Here is a 24,580-nt window from a genome sequence, read left to right as displayed (position 1 = left end):
GGTGGCCTTCCTGAAATAAGTATACATTAAATAAACTTGAATGCTATACTTCTATCGTGGTTTCAACGTCGACTACGTTGGTTTGAGGTTTGACTGGCGGACTTTTTTTACTTTGTTCTTCAGCATTGGTTTCATGGCATCCGTAAATCTCGTGCTTAACACGGACGTCATCTGTATCCATCCTACACCCATTTGCACAAGAGCGTTAACTTGAAACGGGCATTCATTTGCATTTTCTTTTACAGATTTTTGGGTTTGCGGTAAATTTGGATGGAAACGTGACTTTTTAAACGTGACCTTTCAACTGCTGTTCAATAAAGCGCAGTGAAAAAAAGGTCCCAGAAACCAAAACAACAGCAGTGCATAACCACAGAGCACATGAAAAACATCCATCGGCTGAACACTGACCCTGAGCGAGTGGGTTTTGTTTGATGAACTCCCTCCGGACGGAGATGTTTTTGAGCAGGCACTGTCGGGCGTGTGCGCGGCGCTCCTTCACCGGGTCTTTGGCGCACAGGGCAAAGACGGCGAGGTATTCCAAGGGCAGCATCAGTTTGACGAGAGCCAGGTGCAACTTTTGAGCGAAGATCTGACGAACCTGGTAGCACTCATCCTGTAAGCCGGAGGGAACAGACTCGATTGACACAACTCAATCACACAAGCGAGTAAAGCAGAATGAATATAAAGCGGAGTGATTATTGAGAATGAACATTGTGTAGATTGCACAGACACTAAGAATATCTCTATTCTAAAAAAAAATAGGACGAAGCAACTCAAAGGAATTCAGCTAATAAATAATTTGAGTATTTATATTATTATTATATTTATACCCGGGCTTCCCATACGGTCACATGCCAAAATGTCTTCTGCTAAAGCGTCCTTTAAAGGGACGACGTAAAGGTTGAGACTGACGTTGATAACAAGGCCGCAGAGCTGAAACTGTTCGGGTGTGATGATGTCATGGTAACAGGGCTCCTGAGCCAACTTCATGATGGCTCCACCTGCAGCCAGCCTCAGACGAGACATGTCTGACTTGCTGTGAGGAGAAAGCAACAACATAAGTGTAGGAACGTTAGCAAAGAAAATCTAGTAAATTGACCTCTGAATCTGTAATAAATGATTTCCCCCCCCACGGCTACATCGTAGTCCCTCCAACAGCTCGACTGAGACATTCTAGCCCATCGAGTCACCTGATCTTCTTCTGCTCTGTGAGGTCGCCCTCGCTAACCAGCATGGCTGACAGCAGGCGCAGGGTGGAGTTTGCCGACTTTGACTGGTTGTTCTTCATTCCCAGTAACCAGCGCACTAGCAGCTTGATGGCCTGCACCTGTGGGGAAGAGGAGGAGCGCCATTGATGAGGCAACGCAAGATCTCGGAATCTTTTAAACACACATTGCATGGGCTTTGAAGAAGATTAAAATCGTTGTCGTCGCCGCAAGATCGGGTTTGTGCGCGAATTAAAATGAAAAATATATAATTTGTCAATAAATGAATTGCCAAATAGGCTCTTACCTTAGCTAGGACCTCAGGTGAGACTTCCTCATCAGTGGTCCACAACTTCCCATTCTTGTTTCCCACCGACTGGAGACATAAAGGCACATCAGTCACAATCTTTTCTAAACTGGGTGTATTTTGCTCAAAGTTGTATTTTTATAAACAGGATTCAGTGGCATTGTTGTAAAACTGTAAAAAGAAGTGAGCAACTGTTCACTCGCTCAAATCCACACACCCTGTCATTCATGAGCAAGTCCTTGACAATGAAGTTGGCCACAATGGACTTCATTGGCGAAGCGAACTGATCTGGGGCCAGCATGGAGATGTGGCCCAGGGACACAAGGGGAGTGATGAGCTGCTCTGGGACGTCCGCGTTCAGACTACGTGACAGAGGCTGGGGGGGGGGAGAGAGACGAAGAAAAAAAAAGATCACATATGAAAAAATAATCGACAATTCAAGGTAAAATAAATAAAAATATACTAAATCGTTGTCTATTTGTAATACAATGTGCATCCCGCAAACCAGTCATTTAGGAAAAGGGTCCTCTACCTCAAAAATCTGTGCGAGCTGCACTTCCTTGTTGTTGAAGATAGCGTGGATGCAGTGGACGGCCTGCTTGGCCTGGTGAGGCGTTCCCCGCTTGGCTTTCTGATGCAGGACGGGAATCAGAGTCCTGGTGGACCAAACAGACATGAGGAAAAGTACCAACGGTCCGTGGCTAATAAAAGTGTGGACCCGTCGCCTGTTGATTTCTAAAGCTGCTTTAAGTATGAAGTAAATTTTCTCTTACGATCGTATCTGTTGGAGCTCTGTCTCGATCTTCTGTCCCGTGTTTCTGAATATCTGGATGGCTGCCTCCGCCACTTTCTCGTCCTCCATCTTCAAACACTGCAGCAGAGACTCGTAGGTTTCCGCAGAGTGGAACGCTGTGGGGTGCGTGAACGATAAAACCTAGAAGGAGAGCAGGGATGATTTACTCTGTTACAATTCGTTGTTGGAAATAATCAGGAATAACAAACAATCCGGAACAATATTTTCCAAGCTAAAGCCCCTGTTTCACTACTAATGACCAATTTCACAATTTCACAGTCCGTCCACGTTGTGTACCTTGAGGAGCTCCAGGCCGGAGCGGATGGCTGCGTCAGGGGTAACGCCCTCCTCGTCGTCATCTGCTGTTCCCTCAATGGACTTGTTCAGCAGCTTCACCAGAGCACTAAGAAAACCAAATAATAATCCATGAAAATAATGGAAATGGGATTACATCACAGCGGACGACCATTTGGATATTTTAGGACAAAATATTATTACATGTCATTTGGCTGACGCATTTATCCAAAGCGTCTAACAATCCTGTTACAATCATACACCGTAGACTCAGCTACTGGGAGCAATTCAGGGTTAAGTGTCTTGCTCAAGGACACATCGACGAGGGCGGGGATTGAACCTCCAACCCCTTGATTGAAAGACGGACCTGCTACCCACTGACCCAGTCGCCCCTACAGCGCAAATTTAACCGGCAGAAACTTTTACACTGCCTAACAAATTACACATTATCCTCTTGCCTCTAGTGCTATATATTAATCTAGATTGTTTTGGTGCAAGTTGAATACTTGTGGAGATATCGGCCTTAGAGGTTTCTGCCTTCTCTCCAATATTATGGAACTATCACACTCTAAGCGGCAAAACTATCACACTCTAAGTGGCAAAAACATTAAAATAAATTGGCAAAACAGGATTTTCTTTTTGCAGAAATCCCAACGTGGTTACTGAAGAAACAAATGTGCTGAAATATTCACCATAAGGTCTGTGGGTGAACACTAGAAGTTGGTTAAGTATGTGAGTTTCTCTTTCTTGTGGTGTTTTTCCATGAAGCAGAAAGGGTTACACCTGTTCCCTGCCTGAGGCCCGCTGGTACCTTTCACCACCACTAGGTGTCTCAGTGAACGAGCAACGCCTGTTCATGGTGTTACACAATGACAGAGACCCAGATAGTACATGGAGATCCATATCACTGAGATAGGAAGTGCTGGCCTGCATCTTTTTGTGCGCTCTACAACAAAATAGTGAATAAATAAAACTTAAATTTGACCAACAGGATTTAAAATCCGTCGACTTGAACGTGTTCTTATATTTTTGTTCTGTTGTTAAAATTAAAAAAATAAATATGACCCAAGCGCAGCATGTCGGGATATCTTTCTGACCTGATGGCCTCAGAGTCGATGTGGACGGGGGCGATGCGCTCCAGCAGGAACTTGACCATCTCCAGGAATGGGTTGGTGGGCTGTTTGGGGAACGTTAACTTCCGGGTGATCTCTCTCTGCATAAAAAAACATTGTTAATCACAACATTAATGGATTCGTGCAAATATATCTGCATGCATATTTATGCCCAGGTTTGTATTACTAAATATTGGACAACCAACCAAAATGTACCGTAATTTTTTTTTTTTAAACATGTGCTCCTATTTGTTTGATACTTAATTCACTATTTATATGGAGGTCTTTAACAATAATGTGCCAGTAACTGATTCATATTATTTAAAACATAGCTTTGCTCTGTTATGGGAAACCAGGGATCAAGTATTGATAAGGTGTTGATTAATGCTGCGCGAGGAGAAGCTTTCCCATTCATAGCATGACATCTCCTTGAAGTGGTGTCACCTTGAAGCAAACCATTTTCGGTCCATCTTTCTCGAAAACGTTACAATGAACAACGTGGTCTTCAGGGATAAGATGCTCCCTCGAGTGATTTGTGACCGCAACAGCAGAACTATGTATTCCTCTCACCACACAGATCTCCGCCTGTTTGCAGGAGCATGTCGGGCTGATGAGCATCTCCAGTTGGACTCGGAGCTTCTCATCTTCGCCCAGAACCTGATTGAACTTCTTCATGAAGTCCTGGGCTTTTCCAGCGTCTGGCAGATTCTCTGAAGAAAAGAAAAAGACAAGTTAAAATCGCATAGTCGGTCACTTTAGGCAAAATCAACCTCGACCATCTGAAAGGTATGACAAGCGCGTGCGGAGTGAAAGCATACTGGATGCGTTTGTGTGGTTTCCAACTTACTGGCTATACTCATCAGCTTCCCGAACATGGCCGTGCTATTGGGCTCAGACTATCGGGCGGGAAAGAGATAAGGAGAAAAATGTCAGATATGTTTTGCATCAAAAGACCTGGGAGAGGTGGTGAGCTCTGTATGTAAATGCCTGTCAACACACCACTGGCAGCTTGTGGAGGTCAAGCAGCTCTTTGACAAGGCTTCGGAGCATGTTCTGACACTTCCACATCTCATTCAGGGCCCTAGAAGCAAAGAATGCACCAAGAGAGGAGACACGGGTGAGATGCGACAAAAGAACAGGGGGGTGGGTGATCAATGTGCAGTCCTTGTGATATTAGTTTGTTTGCATTTGTTTTTTAAAGGTGCGTTTACAGCATGCATAACTAAAACTAAGTATTCATGTGTTGATGGAGATCTTGCAGGTTTTACTTACTTGACAGCGTTTGTGTCCAGGCAGGCATACAGGTAGTACAGACACTTCATCTTCTCCTCCGTGTCAAGACTGTGAGGGACCATGTACTGAGCGAAGATCTTTTCGACTAATAACCTGAAGAGATGGGGAGAAAGTTTATTCCGTGAAAACAAGTAGACTGGAAGTGACAATAAATTCAGTGCACGAATAAACCTGAACACAGCATTCCCGGTGTCAACTTGTATCACCTTAATGTTTAGGCTGCTTCTCAAGGCTGGAAACGTCCAAAACAGCGCCGTGTTGTTAATGTCAATGGAACACTACATGGCGGGGTGTAATATGCTCACTTGTCGTCAATGCTGTTCTGATAGTAGATGTGCAGCAGTTTGTCTTTGATCCAGCTGATCTTCAGGGCGGACTCCTTCCCGGCCTCATGGTGCAGACAGTACTTCTTAAAAAGCTGGGCGAGGCCCATCATGGCTTCCTTACGCACACGCCACTATAGAGGGGGGGAGAGAAAACAGGGAGGAACGGTTTAAATGGAGATGATCAAAGTCAATTTTACATTTTAAAAGTGGGAAAAAAAACAGAAAAGGAAACTTTGTCATAAGCAAATGAAAACTTTTAGAACATTGTGGGTGAAATGTCTCCAAAGTCAACGACTGCTGATCAACAGACTGAATAACCACAATACTTTTGAATGACAGGAAGAGATCCAATTTGAAAGCCAAATCGATGCATCCATCTCCTTCTACGACTACCCAAAATGCCCCCTGATTCAGTCACGCCTTATGACAACATCGGCACCACTCAAGTGTGCACATTTGTCTCACCCTCTTGTCTAAGGTCCTCTCTCGAACAAAACCCAAAAGCTGGTCATTGACCAGGTTGAGGTCTTTCTTCCCCGCGTTGATGATGGTGACAATGACATCGTGGCGGATGGCTTCCTCTGGGTCGTGCGAACGCACCTTCAAATACTCTAAATGAGGAGAAAGACACAACGCCATGTGGTGAAAAATACTGAATTGAGAGGGGGCAGGGGAGGATGAGGGAGAAAAAGACGGCAAGTCGGGGAACACAAACACACCCGTCAGGTCTTTGGCCAGGTCTGGGTGGTTCATGAGGCAGTGGCTGGCAAACTTAACAGACTCTAGCCGGACAGGAACATGGATGTCATTGAACCTGTAGGGAAAAAAACATCAGTTTTACGTCATGGAATACCCTGAATTAAGCACCGTCTTTCGGAAGAGCAGGTAAGCCAGCTGGTGAATGACTCAGTAAATACTCAGACTTCCTGAGTTTACAAACGCTTGAAAAATACAACAAGGGGTTCAGTGTATATTGTTGATGTAACTCACCGTCCTAAGAAGCACTGCCACAGCGGTCTGTTCTGCGACGCTAGCTCTGAGTCTTTGGCCCCAAACAACTTTGCTAGCAAACGAACAACAGCCAGACGCTCCTCGCCATCGTTGCTCTGCAAACACACATGTAAAAGTAAATGACTTTCCTTTTTTCAAGCTCTTTTTCAAACTAATATTTATTTTAGTCTTGTCCTATGCAAACAAAACAGTGGGACAAACTGTCAACTATCCTAGTGTTGTGCTCGGATCTGATACGAGCACAACTTGCCGTCTGTGAGCACACAGAGCTGTGGATCTTCAACAGAATCAGGAAAACAACATCCCCAAACTGATACATATTTATATTTGTTTACAGTCTGTAGTAGCACAAAAGCACCCTCAGTAGGCTAAAAGCATGCAGGTCAATCTCCAACATAGTAGTGTGATGATGGCGCATGCTCGGTGATTGGCTCTGACCCGCCTCTCACGCCGATGTCAGTTGGGATTGTCTAAAGCAGGGGTGTCACTCATTTTAGCAGCGGGCCACATCAGCACCATGGTTTCCCTCAAAGAGCCGGTTGTAACTGTAACAACTACTCTCGAACATATTGTTAAATAACTGTCATTGCATTTTATTATTGTTTATTAAAGTGTAAAAATATATGTCAGGACATTAACATAAATACATTTAATTTAGGGTCAAGAAACCCACATTACTCTATCGAAGATCAAACACATGTTCTTACATTAACTTTGTTCAAAGTCTTTCTATCACAGTTGAGAAGGACATAACTCTGGTCCAACAAATAATTGTGCGACGCTAAGAACATGTGACACATGTGGTCTGGGGCAGTGGTTCTCAACTAGTCTGGCTGCAGGACCCCCCATCAAACCTGAATGACTTCTCAAATCGATTTAATGAAAGAATGGTGCAGTTTAAACCCGAGATAATACCAAATATCACAGTACTCCAAATACAACTTCTTCTTTTTTTAAATTCCCATTTAAACTCAATTAAAAACCAAAAAGTCCACCTTAAGGACATGAGGTAATATAACAGATAGCAATTCAGTAACTTCAGCCTTTTAAAATACTCAGTGCTTTCATTCACAAACATAAAATAAAAAAGTCAAACTACTGAGAAATAATTTAAGAAAAGACTCAAATTATGTAACTTTAGCTCAGAATACTCACTTACTGAACCTATGACAGCCAACATTGCACTATGGAAACACTCCAGTGTCTTGAGGAGCAGCTTTCATCAACAAACTCAAAATATATCACACTAAAAGTAATTTTAAAAGATTCAACTGATTACATTATCAGTAGCTAAATACTGAAAAACATTGTGCTTTGTAGAAAATGAAGCAGCACTCACTGAATATTAAATAATATTATAAACCCAGACACAAGGGTGTTTTATGTTTTCCGACATTGTGGGACATCCACAACATAAGCAAATGGTTGACGGCGGAAATGAACTGTTCTATGGTGGTAAGCCACGCCCCCTCTCCGGCGCGAATGATCAAAAATAGTCCGGCGAGTAAAATCACGCAAGTTGTGTGAACGCAGCATTAAGGAGTGTGGATAGATGGCACTCCGCTACATAAAAAATCTCCATAAACAAATAAAAAAGGCACGATTATTTTTCTAACCATTAAAGCAAAAGGCCCGCGACCCACTGAAACCGGGTTTTCAAAAATGACTTTGCTGATCATATGCCTTTCAAACCATCGCAGGCCACATAACTTGAATCGGAACGCCACGCTTGACTCCTGTGGTCTAGAGCAGGGGTCCCCAACCCCCGGGCCGCGGCCCGGTACCGGTCCACGGCTTGGTTGGAATCGGGCCGCGGAAAAAAAGTGAATAAAATCAAAAAGAAATTAATCAGTCGGAAAAATATATTATTTTGAAAAAGGACTGGATACACCCGTGTGTACGTCTGAGCCGCGTTCAGGAGTCTTAAAGTTCGGGTTTATCGCTGCAGGCGAGTCTCACGCGCCGAACCCTCTGCTGGCGGCACATTTCAGTGACAAAGAATCTTAAAACATATTCAACCTGCTCAATGAATTCTGTCACTTCAGGGAAATGACAACTGTTTTCAAGTTGACCGATAAAGTCGCTGCTGTGTGGGCGAGTGAACAGCGGAATATTCTACATGTTTCAGACGTTGACCGGGTGGAAGAGGCTTTTAAAAGAGTTTGAGTGGTACTCCAACCACAAAAGACCCGACTGCAAAAGAATAGACCTGCAACCCATTTGTAAACAAACCCACCCGGTGAACCGAGCCCGTCCGAGCTAGAAGAAAATGTGTTGGAGATGCAAATGACGGTGGACTTAAGGGACATTTCACACAACAACTCTGCCGGTGTTCTAATGACAGCGACCAGAACTCGGTTAGGAGCAGCGGACCAAACACACGTCTGTGTCGCCGTCTCCATTCGCGGCTCGTTGCAGGTAAACAAGCGCACGGCTCACACTAATTCGGCGTAATGATGAGTTGTAGTTTTGGCACTTTATGCCCTTCGTATAATTGTATGACGTCATATTTATTATGTCATTTATATTGCCGGTCCGTGAAAATAATTTCTGACACGGAACCGGTCCGTGGCTCAAAAAAGGTTGGGGACCGCTCGTCTAGAGCCTCCTTTCTTACCATAAGCGAGTGTAGCTAAAGGTTGGATTAGGCCCGCTCTTAAAAGTGTGTTCTGCGTCCTCTGGGTAAAAACAGTTTTATAGATAACACAAATGGCGATGATGATTTTGACGGTTTGTGTGTGTGTTGTTGTATTAACCTTGAGTTTGAATTCCAATTGTGGCATGACTGAAGTAAGCAGCATGGGGTCGATGGCAAACAGTTCCTGGATGAGGTCAAAGACGTGCTCCGACAGGTCGCTGACCGATGACTTGCCCATCACTAAAACCTGATTGAAGAACTGAGAAAGAGGAACAAGAACAACTTGGGAGATAAATACATGATTACAAAGACAATGTGCTGCAGGTACAGACATGAGGGAGAAAAGCTTTCACTCGTTAAGCATGGCTACTACTCACGTTTGCAATGCACGTCTCGATGGTCTGGACGGTCCTCTTCAGCAGAGTCTTGGCTAAATCATACGCTTGCTTGTTGAGATTCTGTACCAAGGACAGTTGAACACGGATTAGTTAAACACTCCCTGATACACACAGCGTCAGGCTTGTCCAATGTCAGCCGACGGTGGTTGACATTGGACAATCCTGACGCTGTGTGAGAGGTTGAGATAATATGAGAGACTCATGGTTGACCATTTAAAAAGGATTGTAATAAAATCTTTTTTGTTAATAATCAGAGTTTAGAGTAATAAGAGTCCTCTTGTGGCGAGCACAGCTCAGAATAGTTTTGTATTATTCGAAAACAAATGGAAACATTTAAAGAAATCACAGAACTATTCAATTCTGTATATATTATATAGCCCGATATCACAAATTACAAATGTGTCTCAGAGAGCTTTACAATCTGTACCCAAAAACCTTTCACAGGGATAAAGGGAAGAACCCTTCACAGGGATAAAGGGAAGAACCCTTCAACCCCAATAGTTTAACCAGTGTGTTTGTGCTGCAAATGGAACTTTCATAATAAGATTTTAAATTAAAGCAAAAAATAAAATAATGATCCCGATTCTATTAAATAAAAGAAAGAAAAGCTGGTTACATAATTGTATCTAGAGATCTCTCTGAATTATACACAAACGATACAAATTCTAATTAGTTAATACATTTGTTTGTGTGTCCCACCTTGTGTGCAGGGATGAGGTTGATGAGGATGGTGTCCAGCAGCTCCTGTGTGACTCCATCACCCTCCATGATGATGGAGCTCATCAGGTCTATCATGTGCATCTGCACCTTCTGATTATGGCTGTTACTGTGGAGGAAGAGATGGACATGAAAGAAAAGTTGAAACTATAATAAATAAATGAGTGAATGGGTCCATCGGTATATAAATATACAGCCGATCGACATGCAAGACAGATTCAAGCGCTACAGGTGAGACAGAATAAGAAGAAAGGTCTGATGAACAGCGATATGAAGCAGCAAAAAGAAAAGCAAAAGCCTTACTTGATGACAGAGAAGAGCGTTTTGAAAAGCTGGATGAAGATCTCGTTACAGTCCTCAAGCTCGAAGCATATGTTGTACGACTTCACCCACGCCAGATTCTAGAAAAACGCATATAGACAAGTTAGTCCTTCATCAGCTGCTTGAGGAACTGTGAGGCGCAGTTAACACACACAAGTTTAGACCCCTCGTGGTTTCTACATCAGCGCCTTACCTCCAGCAGGTAGAAGTATCTGTTGAACTGAGGGCTCTTAGTGTCTTCCAGTCCCTTGAGCTGTCTGGTGATGAACAGGAATATGTCCTGGAGACAAGACAGGAAAACACTTTTGAGTTTGTTGTTGGTTATTTTTCATGTCAGTTTTGCTGAGTCTTAAAAAAAATAAAGAAATTTAACTCTAAAAAACACCAGATTGAATGAGACAAAGCAGTCGTTACAGGACTCGCAAATGTATCAAGGTCTCTAAATGTCTACATAAAGCACAGGCCTCCCCTTTTTTTTAAGCCATCTTATCTTTCTAGTCCTCTGTTGTGAGGAAAGTGTTAGAGATGCACGATCAGGTTTTTGGTGCCGATCACCGATCACTGAAATCGGTATCTGCCGATCCGATAATACCGATCACGGTGTCGATTGAAGCATTCTATTTATTGTGTAGCATTATTGCCTAGGACTATGAGGAAATACATATATAAAGCAACTCAAACATTAAAGAAATTACCGATTTCTTTAAACATTTAGGACTTTTACTTTGAAAAATGTCCTAATTGATACATTAAAATTGTTTGATTGCTATTGTAGGGGATTTCAGATATGTATGGAACACATCTGCATTATTCATTTCCTGGAACTCTTGGGGAAATCTATTTACAGGACTTTTTTTAACATACAAAAGTCTGACTTATTTTTATAAACTCTTCCTTGGTACAGTAAAAATGTTTTAATGTTAGCATAATTTAAGCTAAATCTCAGAAACAATCTATAAAGATACAAAATCAGTTCATTGTTTACTTTTATATGCTAGTGTATGATTTGTCGACATCTTATTTTGAAAAACGGATGTTTCACGTGGTTCTTTCCGCTAACTTTGCAAAACCGGATGTTGTCACTTAAATCCTTCCGCTAACTATCAAAACCCTCGCGCGCTCCCGATCGAATGCGTTTACCGTGAGCATCAGTCTATAGGGACAGATGTGAGAGTCGGCTGAGTTGACCCAGAGATTCAACTCGGGGGACGGGGACGCCGCTCGGTGCGTGAGGATCCCCTCGTGGACCTCTCACTCTGCGGCCCTCGCCGGGCGCATCGTCTCCGTTGCGGTGCGCGGCGATTGAAACGTCTGATAGTTCTCGCAGATGTTACGTCATCTGATCGGCCGTTTTGAGAACGCCGATCAAAACCAATAATGGCTATATCGGCCGATATGGATCGGCGCCGATCAGATCGGTGCATCCCTAGAAAGTGTGTTGCGGTTGAATGGCGCTGTCCTGTATTCCAGGATTCAGTTTCACCGACATTACAGATATTTAATGCGGGAACGGAAGTTGTCATCAACCAACACTCCCACATTGACCAGCAGGATGAACAGCATACAATTAACCTCCACAAAGCCATATTAATTTTCAATATTTGCATTAAAAAATTCCCTCAAAAAAATCTGACACCACAAACTCTATGACTCGTACTAAATGAGGTGACACCTAGCAGACCGCTAGCTGCTTTGACGGCATCGGTTACTCAAAGCAGCCACACCCTCAATAATGCCTAACGTTAAGCCTCAACATTATTTAAAATGGGAGAGTTGTATAAAAATGAACCCCCCTGTAAAGTTGTCATAAATGGAGGCATTAGCTATAAAGACCAAAACTGTTTTAGTACCAGGCTGTAAACGGGTTATTTCTGCTGTAAAGTACAGTAAAAATTTTTTTGGGGAGTTGACTCGCTTTTGGAGCCAGCCCCGAGTGGTCATTTGAGGAACTGCAGTTTCTGGCTGTTCAGCGTTGGTCTCATGATGCGTTCACACCAAAAGCGCTGCAAAATTTTCGGGTGACAAGATCCCAGGCAAAGTCAACGTACAGATGCGTGTGGTTGCGATAAGACGCAAGATTTCCCCGGAGAGCACATTTTGGGTGTTCCAAAACTTCGCAACTCTGGGCAATCAGCTCTTGAGTTGCTACGCGCGTCATCACTGTCTCGCGGTTGTTGAATCAGAACAAGGAGGACGTGCTTATCGTTGCGGTTCGCAGGCACCCGAAGCTCTTTAATACAACCTCTTATGAGTACCAGGATCGCAGAGAATAAAACAGGCACGGGTGACATTATGTATAAATAGAGATATGTGATATAATGTTTTGAACCCGAACACGAGGGAGTTAGATGTTCCGCTCACGTAGCGCTGGAAGCGGAAGTCTTTTTAGACCTAACTGTTAACTTAATCGGTAAAAGTGACCGAGCTGTGTGAGCCTACAGGTGATGTTGTGAACCCAAACACGAGGGTGTGGCAGCGAGGGGTGTTAAGGCTCGGCTGTAGAGTGGGTGGAGCGGGGGTGTGGTTCAGGGAACGGTGTCTGATTGTCATCAGCTGGTCTGATTGGTAATCAGTCCAGCTGATGACGATCCACAGACCGACGGTCTGGTGGAGCGTCTGAATAAGACTTTGAAGTCCATGATCCGTATATTTATTAATGACGATGAACGTAATTGGGATAAATGGCTTGACTTGTTTGCAGTACGGGAGGTTCCCCAGGCCTCCACGGGATTTTCTCCCTTTGAACTGTTGTTTGGCAGGACTCCACGGGGGGTGCTCGACCTCATTAAAGAAAACTGGGAGGAGGGGCCGAGCACCAGTAAAAACGAGATCCAACACGTCCTGGACCTGCGAGCAAAGCTCCACACACAGGGTCAGCTGTCACGTGAGAATTTGCTCCAGGCCCAGGAGCGTCAGCAGCGGCTGTACAACAGAGGGGCCAGGCTGAGACAATTCACACCGGGAGAGAAGGTACTTGTATTGCTTCCTTCTTCCAGCTCTAAACTCCTCGCCAAGTGGCAAGGGCCCTTTGTGGTCACACGGCGAGTGGGGGATGTCGACTATGAGGTGGTGCGTTCTGATAGGGGCGGAGCTACACAGATTTACCACCTCAACCTCCTTAAAGCATGGAGGGAGGCGGAGTCTGTTTCTCTGGTGTCCTCGGTATCTGAGAGAGAGGAGCTGGGGCCTGAGGTCCCAAAATCCACTAATCCGGCCTCGCTCCTTTGTGAAGACCGTCTCTCGGGGACCCAGAAAACAGACATTGCCTGGTTGCAAAAGCAGTTTGCTGATGTGTTCTCTCTCCTTCCAGGACGCACAAACCTCATAGAGCACGAGATTGAGACTCCTCCGGGCGTGACAGTGCGTTCACGACCCTACAGGTTACCTGAACACAAGAGAAAGGTGGTTCAGCGGGAATTGGCTGCAATGCTGGAGATGGGGGTAATAGAAGAGTCCCACAGTGCCTGGTGTAGCCCCATTGTTCTTGTGGTCAAGAAGCATGGGTCTATTCGGTTCTGCGTGGACTATCGCAGGGTGAATGATGTGTCACGGTTCGATGCTTACCCAATGCCCCGGGTCGACGAGCTCCTGGACCGACTGGGCACTGCGCGTTTCTTTACGACACTGGATTTAACCAAGGGCTACTGGCAGATTCCTCTGTCGCCAGAGTCTAAGGAAAAAACGGCCTTCTCCACTCCGTTTGGGTTATACCAATTCACCACGCTTCCCTTTGGGTTGTTCGGGGCCCCAGCCACCTTTCAATGCCTCATGGACCGGGTGCTGCGTCCGCACGCTGAATATGCTGGCGCCTACCTGGATGATGTGATCATACACAGCACCACCTGGGCGGAGCATGTGCAGCGGGTTGGCGCGGTGCTGGAGTCCCTGAGGCAGGCGGGGCTTACGGCCAACCCGGGGAAGTGTGCAGTTGGACGGAGGGAGGTACGGTATCTGGGGTACCACTTGGGCGCCGGGCAGGTGCGCCCTCAGGTGGACAAGACCGCCGCCATCGCAGCCTGCCCGCGGCCCAAGACTAAAAAAGAGGTGAGGCAGTTTTTGGGGCTGGCGGGCTATTACAGGCGGTTCATCCCGAACTTTGCAGAGCTGACCAGCCCCATGACTGACCTGACCCGGAAAGGTGCCTCAGATCCGGTCCAGTGGACGGAGCGGTGCCAGTTGGCGTTTGAGGAGGTAAAGCAAGCTCTCTGTGGGGAACCACTCCTCCACACACCTAACTTCTCTCTCCCTTTTACTCTGCAGACTGATGCGTCGAACAGAGGGCTGGGGGCCGTTTTGTCCCAGCAGGTAGGGGGGTTTGACCGCCCCGTGCTGTACATCAGCCGCAAGCTGTCGGAGAGGGAGGGCAGGTACAGCACGGTGGAGAAGGAGTGCCTCGCCATCCGGTGGGCGGTCGACTCCCTGCGCTACTACCTCCTGGGACGCTCATTCACCCTCTGGTCGGACCACGCCCCGCTCCAATGGCTCCACCGCATGAAAGATACCAACGCCCGAATCACTCGGTGGTATCTGGCTTTACAGCCTTTTAATTTCAAGGTGATCCATAGGCCGGGGACGCAGATGGTCGTGGCAGACTTCCTCTCCCGCTCTCATGGGGGGGAGGGGGAGTAGGTTAGGCCGGATGTTGCCCCGGCCTAAATCGGGCGGTGGAGGTATGTGGCAGCGGGGGTTGTTTAGGCTTGGCTGCAGAGTGGGTGGAGTGGGGGTGTGGTTCAGGGAACGGTGTCTGATTGTCATCAGCTGGTCTGATTGGTAATCAGATTGGTAATCAGTCCAGCTGATGACGATCTGTGTGGGTTATCTGAGTCTGTCTCCATAAAGGAGCTGGACAGACAGGAGAGAGGGGGAGCGTGGAGAGCAGAGACACAGTCTGCTGTCGGAATAAACAATATTACCGAATATCCCTCTGGCTGCTTGCTGCTTATTGGTGCTTTAGGGGGGGGGAACCTACTAGTGACAGCTACACACGTGTCACAGAGGGCATTAGATGTTCCGACGTTTGTGGGATGTCCTCAACAAGTATGAAGCAGAACTAGTGGTTAGTTCTTCCACGATGGATGGCGTAAAATATAACTGATTTCACGAAGTAAAGCCACGGAGATAACCTCCGTCCCTCGCGGCGCTTCGCACCGCTTTTGGTGTGAACACGGAAAATGGTCGAGCGAGTAAACTCACGCGAGCAAAGCGTTGCGAAACTGGTGTGAACGCACAATCAGAGGTTGCCGCTTGGTTCAGACCGACTTTCTACAATAACAGCGATTTACAAAGCACTTTTAATTGGATTGACACAACATGAGCTTGAATCAAGTTGAACACAAAAGACTGAAGCGAGGCAGTTAGGACTTTGCTAGACATATTAAGTTAAGATATATAATGTAATTTTTTAAAATTTTCATTCATTTCCCTAATTTGCGTGTTAGTTAGTAACTCCATACAATCTGCAGACAGCTGTCATTTGACCTGGTGAAAACTACAAGACTGAAAAGCGTTGATTGCTTTTGACAACTACTCCCTTGAGGAGGGTGCTTAGTCCCTTGCTAGAGGATTTAATATGACTATCTAGGGTCAGTTCCAAACCTTGAGTTTGTCGTGAGAGGTGTATGGGGCCTCGGGGGCATAGATCCTAAAGATGTCCGCCAGGCAGCAGGCCACAAGTAGCCTGACGTCTTTGTTGGGGTTCCTGAGGAAGAACTCTGAGGCGAGGTGGAGTGCGAGGCCGAGATACTGCTGCTTCTCCTCCTCGGAGTCTTGGTCCATGTCCATGTAGGTCTTCACCACCATCTGTGAGACAGAGTGACACATGAGAAGGATGAGAGGGGAAACAATAGTTCTGCATTGGAGAAATATAGCCTGGATCACAGCCGAGTTTTATGGTTCCCTGTAGTGCTTTGTTTGGCGTTATCCAGCGCAATATCTTCCATGGAGTGAAATATCTACACACAATACTACATGCACTTGGCGCGCAGTGGCAGCTACGGCACACAGTACAGCCACACATGTACACGTCATTAAGTTCTTCAGTGAAGAGGGCCCATAGCTCACAAACTGTAACACCTGAAGGTTGTTCAATGAAGGAACAAAAGCTTAAACACGGGGGTTTGCCAACAAGAAGATAGATATGTACTTTATTAATCCCCAAGGGGAAATTTGTCGTAACAGTAGCAGCACCAATAAACTAAACACACAAGAATAAAAAATAAAATATAAAAAACAGGGATGAAAGATAAAGATGTATACAAGAAGTATACAAAGTCAAATATAAAATAAAATATATATGTATCTATACAACATATATGCATACACAATACACAATACAATACTAATGACAAATTAAATTAAATATAAAAATATTAAATATAGACAGTGTGCAAAATTCAAAGTGTGTGTACGTGTGTAGTGTAAATGAAAATGAAGTGTGTGTGTAGTGTAAGTAAATGAAATGTGTGAAGTGCAGATCAACATAGTGTGGATATGAAGTTATTATTGCAGTTATTGCACTATGATCTGGCAAGAGGTGATCTGTTGTAGAGTAGGGCTGCAACAACGAATCGATTATTAAAATAGTTGGCAACGAATTTCATTATCGATTCGTTGTGTCGCGCGATTATTACGGCGCTCAATAAGTCACGGAGTATAAACAAAGTTGAGTTGAGCGCAGAGCGGCGCAGGAGAAACAAGAGCGGAGCGAGAGGGAGAGGAGAGACTGAACGCTGCGTTGTGAGAGCCAATCAGCGCTGAGCTGCTCCTCTGTTGATGAATCTAATTGGCTGCTGCTGCTCACGTGGCGCTGGATGCGGAAGTCATTCACGTAGTCGGAGACATTCACGGAGCTAAGTGCGCCTACGGGTGACGTCATGAACCCAGACACCAGGGCGCTACATGTCACGACGTGTGTGGCATTTCCACAAGAGTATAACTTAGAAAACGTGGTTATTTATTCCGTGGCGGATAGCGGAAAATATTTTTCCACGGAGAAAGGCAACGGAGATAAGCCACGACGCCACTCGCTGTGAACGCTGCGCGTGCAGACAACATTTAACGGAGAGGAGCAGCACGTGAGCTCTGATCGGGTGCTCTTTTAATGAAGTATCGATACTAAAAATATGCTAAATCACATCGTTTTTAACGTACGGGTACTTTGTTAGTATCGCTACACCGTGCAGCGTGACAGCAGTAGATGTAGCGGACTAACATTCAAGCTAACCTAACTTCCCAAACACTGAAGACATCTGAACGCTGATTGGCCGAGACGCGACATCCCATCAAAGATGTTTTATTGCGAAGAGCACCACTTCACATTTTTTCCGCGTCTCACTGCAATCTCAACGGCAGTGGGCCAGGTGAAAAAAATTATAAATCGGAACGCGTCTCTGATATTGTTCAGGGGGCCGGACCACATGGGGACCACTGCTCAGGAGAGGAGAGCTGTCAGTCTGTTTGTGACGGTTCATCACCATGGTGACCAGTGAACAGGGTTCATCACCATGGTGACCAGTGGATCTCCAGGACCTTTCCATGATTTTAAACCAATTTTCCATGATTAAACATTTTGTGAGAACTCTGTCTATACGTGACAAAGTGAGAAGATGTAGTATTTAAAATAACTGAGAATTCCAAAGCATACCGTATATATACCGTGTAAATTAACATTTGAATGAAACAAATTTGCATTACTTTTCCAAATATTTTGGGATTTTATTTTTTTCAATTACTTTTCTAGGCCTGCTAATAGCCATTTAAAAATTCCATGACTTTTCCAGGTTTTCCATGACCGTACGGACCCTGTTTTGAAGAAAGGGTTGAAAATGAAAGTTTTTTTTATCCGATTAATCGATAAAATAATCAACCGATTAATCGATTATCAAAATAATCGTTAGTTGCAGCCCTATTGTAGAGCCTCATAGCCGTCGGTAGAAATGTTCTCCTGTATCTGTCCTTGTGGCAGCGGAGCGTGAGGAGACAGTCAACTCTCCCTGACAGCCAACATCGCTGCGACGACGCGTTCCTGTAGGTACATGCTGCACAACATCAGGAGAATACGGCCTCTTCTTACTCAGAAGGCGGCACAGGTTCTGGTCCAGGCTCTGATCATTTCACGCCTTGACTACTGCAACTCCCTCCTGGCTGGTCTACCCGCTAAGGCCATCCGACCTCTGCAGCTCATCCAGAATGCAGCAGCTCGACTGGTCTTCAGCCTCCCGAAATTCACCCACACCACTCCACTCCTCCGATCTCTCCACTGGTTACCGGTGGCTGCCCGCATCCGCTTCAAAACACTGGTTCTGGCATACCGTGCTCTAAACGGATCGGGCCCCGTCTACATCCGGGATATGGTCACACCGTACACCCCGGCGCGTTCGCTCCGCTCGGCAACAGCCAACTGACTTGTGACTCCTGCACCTCGAGCTAATCACTCGAAATCCAGACTGTTTGCTGTCCTGGCTCCTCAGTGGTGGAACGAGCTCCCCACTGACATCAGGACAGCAGAAAGTCTCTACATCTTCCGCCTGAGACTGAAAACACATCTTTTCCGACTATCTGGATTAAAACACAGATTTGCATTTCAGTGGCACTGGGATGGCACTTATTGTGGTGCTTTTGTGGTTCGAATGAGTTGAGGAAGTGTTGCTTCCTGTGTTCTTGTAGTTCTTGGTTTGTACTCTAGGTTGAATGCACTTATTGTATGTCGCTTTGGATAAAAGCGTCTGCTAAATGACATGTAATGTAATGTAAGGAGACGTTTTGTCCCTGTAGTAGGTGGTGGAGAGGGTGGTCCGGGTTGTCCAATATGGACACAAGTTTCTTCAACGTCCTCCTCTCCACCACCTGTTCCAGGTGCTCCAGCTGGCAGCCGATGATGGAGCCAGCCTTCCTAACCAGTTTGTTGAGACGGCTGGTGTCACCGGCTCCGATGCTGCTCCCCCAGCAGACAATGGCAAAGTGCAGCACACTGGCCACAACCGACTGGTAGAATAACTCCAACATCTTGCTGCACACGTTGAAGGATTGAAGCTTTCTCAGGAAAAAGAGTCGACTCATCCCCTTCTTGTACACAGCGTTGATGTTGGCCTTCCAGTTCAGTCGGCTGTCGATGGAGACGCCCAGGTACTTGTACTCCTCCACCATGTCCACGTCCACTCCCAGGACACTCAGAGGTGTAGGAGCTGTCGCCTTCCTCCTGAAGTCCACCATCTCTCTGGTCTTGGCCACGTTCAGCCGCAGGTGATTCTCATCAGTCCACTTTACAAAGTCACTCACCACTGCCCTGTACTCCTCCTCCCGTCCATCCCTAATACACCCGACCACTGCAGAGTCAGAGTACTTCTGCAGATGGCATGACTCCGTGTTGTACTGGAAGTCAGTGGTGAACAGGGTGAAGAGGAAGGGAGACAGAACAGTTCCCTGTGGGGCTCCAACATCACTGACCACCGTTCCAGACAGCACACGGCCCATTCTGACAAACTGTGGCCTGCCTGTGAGGTAGTCAGTGATCCAGGAGATGGTGGACGCGTCGACACCGACCACCCGCAGCTTCTCACTCAGCAGCAGTGGCTGGATGGTGTTAAATGCACTGGAGAAGTCAAAGAAAGTGACTCACAGAGACACCGGTTCCATCCAGGTGCGACTGAGCTCGTTGCAGCAGGTAGATGATGGCGTCGTCCACTCCCACATGAGGCTGGTAAGCAAATTGCAGAGGGTCCAGCGATGATTTCACCTGCGGCCGGAGGTGGGCCAAGACCAGCCTCTCCAGCACCTTCATCACATGGGAAGTGAGGGCGACCGGTCGGTAGTCGTTGAGGCCAGATGGTGTTGACTTCTTTGGGACAGGGACCAGGCACTACGTCTTCCACAGCACCGGGACTTCCCCCTGCCTCAGGCTGAGGTTGAAGAGGTGCTGCAGGACACCAGACAGCTGGGTGGCGCAGGTCTTTAGGACCCTGGGGCTGATGCCATCAGGACCTTCCGCCTTGCGCTGTTGTAGTTTCTCCAGCTGTCTTCTCACCTGGTCGGTAGTCACAGAGAGAGGGGGGAGGGTGGATGAGCCCATTGATGTTGAGGGCTCGGTGAATGTGCAGCTCAACAGGGGGGACAGAGGGGGAAGTGTTTGGGAGGTGTGATGTGTGGAGGAGACAGGGGGGGGGCTGTGAACTAAACCTGTTGAAGAAACAGTTTAGCTCGTTGGCCCTCTCCAGGGAGCCCCCTGGCTGTCTACCTCCCACCTTGAAGCCAGTTATCTGCTTCATCCCAGACCACACCTCCCTTGAGTTGTTCAGCTGGAGTTTGGCCTCCAGCTTCCTCCTGTAGGAGTCCTTGCCCTCCCAGAGCTTCACCTTCAGGTTGCGCTGGACTCTCCTCAGCTCATCCCTGTCCCCAGACCTAAAAGCAGCTTTCTTCATGTTAAGAAGCGCCTTCAAGTCCCTGGTGATCCAGGGCTTGTTGTTGGGGAAGCAGCGCACAGTCCGTGATGGGATGGTGGTGTGTTCACAGAACTTGATGTATTCCGTGATGCAGTCTGTCATACTGTTGATGTCCTCCCCATGCGGTCCACACAGCACATCCCAGTCCGTTGACTCGAAGCAGTCCTGCAGAGTGTCGTTAGCCTCCAGAGACCACCTCCTCACAGTCCTGGTGGTCACAGGCAGCCTCTTCACCAGAGGAACATACCTGGGTGTCAGCCGGACCAGGTCATGATCAGACCTGCCGAGGGGGGGAAGGGCAGTGGCACTGTATGCATCCTTTGTATTAGCATACAGCAAGTCCAGAGTTTTATTGTTCCTTGTTGGGCAGTCTATATACTGATGGAAGGTTGGCAGAGCTTTATCCAATGTGGTGTGGTTAAAGTCACCAGTGATAGCCATGAACGCTCCAGGCTGTTGATTCAGCAGTGCAGACAGTGGAGTGGATGGTGTCCACTGCTTCCTCAGCATCAGCTGATGGTGGCACGTACACGACAACCACAATGGCGGACGTGAACTCCCTCTGTAGATAATAAGGGCGCATCCCCACGGCCAGTAGTTCAATGTTTGGGCTACAGAAGCGCTCCTTCACACACACATGGTCGGGATTACACCACCGTTCATTCACATAAACAGCGATCCCGCCCCCCCTCTTCTTACCGCTCTTTATAGCGTCTCTGTCCGCCCGAACAGTCCTGAAGCCGGGTACAGACGCGCTGTGATCAGGATAGTCCGCGTGTAGCCACGTCTCAGTAAAACACAAGAGGCTGCTCTCACGGAAGATCCTCTCAGTCATTACCAGCGCTCCGAGCTCATCCGTCTTATTCGCCAAAGACCTCACGTTCCCCGTTATGATCGCCGGTACCGAGGGTTTGCATCTCCTCGTTTTAGCCCGCCTCTTGGCACCCGCCCTGCAGCCCCGAGCCCTTCTCCGTAGTTCCACCGGGATCACAGGTTTGTTTCCAGGCAGAAGCTGCGGCCTGCACAGCGTGATCAGCTGAGCACGCGAGTAAGCCACGGTCCCCGTCATTGTTTGTTGTGGCTCTCCGATACACACGACGGAGTGAACTAAATGCCACGGGAAAAGTTGCAAAAAAAGTAGTTACTGTCCATTGTCCGACCGTAACTTAGACCAACGTGAAAGAAAAGGAAAAGAAAAAGAGAGGAAAAGTGGAAAAAAGACCAAAAAATAAAGCAATGGGCAGCTACTGCAACAGGCTGCCGTTGACACGGCGCCATCTTTATCTGTACCTTGGTGCATATGAATACAAATTAAGAGTTTCCATGAGAGAAAAAGGCACAAAAATGTTTTAGGGAGGGGCTACAATGTTATTGACAGATCTCTACTAGAACCATATACAGCGTTTCTCTGTCAATCCTCTGTAGTTCACATTCACTTCAGCTCACTGGAGGCTAAAAAACAAGCAGGCCAAAATGCAGAACTGGAGGCTTAACAACTGAAGTCAATCATTACATTGCTACAAATGATGCTTGCTGTAAGAAAGTAGATTTAATTATAGAGTATTCTAGCACACAATGCAGTGCTAGCTTGAGCTGTGGTATTAATGTAATAGCCACATCCGGTGTTGCATATCAGATGAATCTGGCCTCCTCAAAGCTGTTTAACACACCTTCGACCGATTTTTAACTCCTAAATTTATTTTTGACAGTAGTGTGGACGCTGGGTGCCAAGATAATAAAACAGTTTGAGTAATGGATCGGTTGAGTTTGGTTTACCATGAACCAAAACTCTACACAGAGCTGCATTCCATGAGGAATAAATGCTGGGAAAGTTATCCCATCAACAGCTTTACCATTGATCACAAGGTAAACGGAAGAATTGTCCTATTTATTTACCAAAGTAATGAGCCAGGAATGTGTGCTGGCACGTATCTGGTTGGCTAACGAGCTGCTTTGACAAATGACATCACTCTACAGTCGAGCAAAAGTTGAGCCAGGCTCTACTCCTTGGCGAACTTGTTTTGAACAACATTAAGGGGTGGGGTGGGGGGGCAATAGTTTGTTGCCTGTTTATAAGAGCCGGTTGCAGGAATTAATAGAGGTTAAATTGTTCTGTTAAACATTTAGCAGAAACAGTAAAGCTGTTGTGGGGGTTTCAGCATCAGGAGCCATTTGCAATGGTGTTCCAAACATTTTCGTACACAGATTCTGTCAAAATAAACAATAAATTGAAATTGTAGAGGAGCGTGCATAATCCACAGCACAAATTGGCCCACACTTGTTTATGTAGAGAGCCCTCACTGGCTGGGTTGTGACTTTCAGCTAAGAATGAGTGTGTGTGTGAGAGAGTGGGAGGGAGTAATTGTGGTGCTCTGGAGCCGTTTGCCCATCCCCCACCCTGCCTGTCTGTATAGTGAGCTCCTCTGCCCCTCTCATATAACACGCTCAATCAGTCTTGGAGAGGAAGTGATAGTTTAAAGCATGGTGTCCTAGTGCCTCTCCATAATAACTCATAAGATTAGTGCATACCACTTTTTGAGAAGACAGTGTTCATAGTTAACCAAGAAAATCTCTAAAACAAATATTAAGGGACATTATTTTCTGTCCAACAAAAATAAATGTGTTTAGTATCCGAGATATGATGAAGTCCTTTTTGTATTTTGATGGTCAAACTTTCCATTTTTAACAAGGGGTATTTGTTTATGTTTCATTGTCCCTCGAGATACATAGGTGTCTTAGCTCAAACTCGTCATTAAATTCAGTAACTCAAATGATAAAGGGTCACGTGTGCTCTTAAACTCTACGTTGCCTTAGGCTCATTTAGCACTTAATTTTTGTCTGGTTGCCCAAATCCTGCTCATCTCAAGCCTCACATGAAACTAAATGCAACCGTTTCCTGCAAACAAGCTCCGACAGGCAAAGTGACTTGTAACTCAGACAGTTTATAAACTGCACTGGATAATTGCTTCAGCCTCTCTACTAGATGGTCCTTACAATTCGTGCCAACTTCCTTGAGGTTTCTTCCTTACTTGCTTTGTAACCGTCAAAAGCCACCTGTCCATTTAAACCATAGAGATCAGTGTTTCCCCTACCATTGTATCAGGGTGGAGCCCGACCCCCTGAAATCACCTCACCCCTGTCATTTTCTCTATAGCGCTAGATTACAACAGAAGTAATTAAAGGGTCCCCACTTTGTACTGTAATTAAACTAAACGGCTGTATGTTATTAATCGTATCGACACAACGGCATGTCATTTCAGTCTCTACGTGGTCGCCGGAACACTTCCGGCTCTCGGTATCGCGCATGGCGGAGCTCCGCCCCGATGAGCAAAGATACGTGTGTGCACACAGGAGAGCCCACTCCCAAACCGATATATCTACGTTCGGTGTTGAAGAGGGGACAAGTAGTACTCGGAGTAGCTCTCCTGCTCCGGGTTCAAGAGCAGAAACGAGCCACAGTGCTGCCAAGGCATTACAGGTGGGCAGGAGGGGAAATGCTGATTTTTAATTTCAAGGACCTTTGACAACTTCACATATTACAAAGCACACAGACATAAAACTAAGTCATTAATAAATAAAGAGCAAAATGCCTGTACTTTCGTGTAAATGTTTACGTTATGACTTGCCAGGTGTTACTGTCCGTGAGCTCGGCGTTCCTGCTGTTGCCCTTCAAAACAAGAGCTCAGCATTGAGCATTAATTGAGTGGCCGTATCAAACCTGAAACCCTG

At 46.2% G+C, this 24,580-nt stretch overlaps 1 protein-coding gene across 2 annotated transcripts in view; it reads right to left on the bottom strand.

The window, feature by feature from the left end:
* The window catches only part of pds5a (PDS5 cohesin associated factor A), a 50,191-nt gene that overhangs the window by 4,934 nt on the left and 20,677 nt on the right, over positions 1–24,580 (bottom strand). For both annotated transcript variants that reach the window (XM_056409471.1, XM_056409472.1), the window contains exons 3-25: positions 16,011–16,214; positions 10,609–10,695; positions 10,398–10,495; positions 10,077–10,203; positions 9,357–9,437; positions 9,098–9,238; positions 6,321–6,436; positions 6,050–6,144; positions 5,796–5,941; positions 5,310–5,461; positions 4,984–5,097; positions 4,711–4,792; positions 4,559–4,607; positions 4,282–4,421; positions 3,697–3,812; positions 2,603–2,708; positions 2,286–2,446; positions 2,045–2,168; positions 1,730–1,888; positions 1,513–1,581; positions 1,191–1,327; positions 913–1,036; positions 409–613 (exon numbers count right to left, since the gene is read on the bottom strand). In XM_056409471.1, the coding sequence (XP_056265446.1) occupies positions 409–613; positions 913–1,036; positions 1,191–1,327; positions 1,513–1,581; positions 1,730–1,888; positions 2,045–2,168; positions 2,286–2,446; positions 2,603–2,708; positions 3,697–3,812; positions 4,282–4,421; positions 4,559–4,607; positions 4,711–4,792; positions 4,984–5,097; positions 5,310–5,461; positions 5,796–5,941; positions 6,050–6,144; positions 6,321–6,436; positions 9,098–9,238; positions 9,357–9,437; positions 10,077–10,203; positions 10,398–10,495; positions 10,609–10,695; positions 16,011–16,214 (2,833 nt within the window). The remainder of the gene's footprint in view (positions 1–408; positions 614–912; positions 1,037–1,190; positions 1,328–1,512; positions 1,582–1,729; positions 1,889–2,044; positions 2,169–2,285; positions 2,447–2,602; positions 2,709–3,696; positions 3,813–4,281; positions 4,422–4,558; positions 4,608–4,710; positions 4,793–4,983; positions 5,098–5,309; positions 5,462–5,795; positions 5,942–6,049; positions 6,145–6,320; positions 6,437–9,097; positions 9,239–9,356; positions 9,438–10,076; positions 10,204–10,397; positions 10,496–10,608; positions 10,696–16,010; positions 16,215–24,580) is intronic.

The sequence above is a fragment of the Pseudoliparis swirei genome, chromosome 24, assembly GCF_029220125.1.
Source record: "Pseudoliparis swirei isolate HS2019 ecotype Mariana Trench chromosome 24, NWPU_hadal_v1, whole genome shotgun sequence".
NCBI lineage: Eukaryota > Metazoa > Chordata > Actinopteri > Perciformes > Liparidae > Pseudoliparis > Pseudoliparis swirei.
This window is presented reverse-complemented; position numbering and strand designations above follow the sequence as displayed.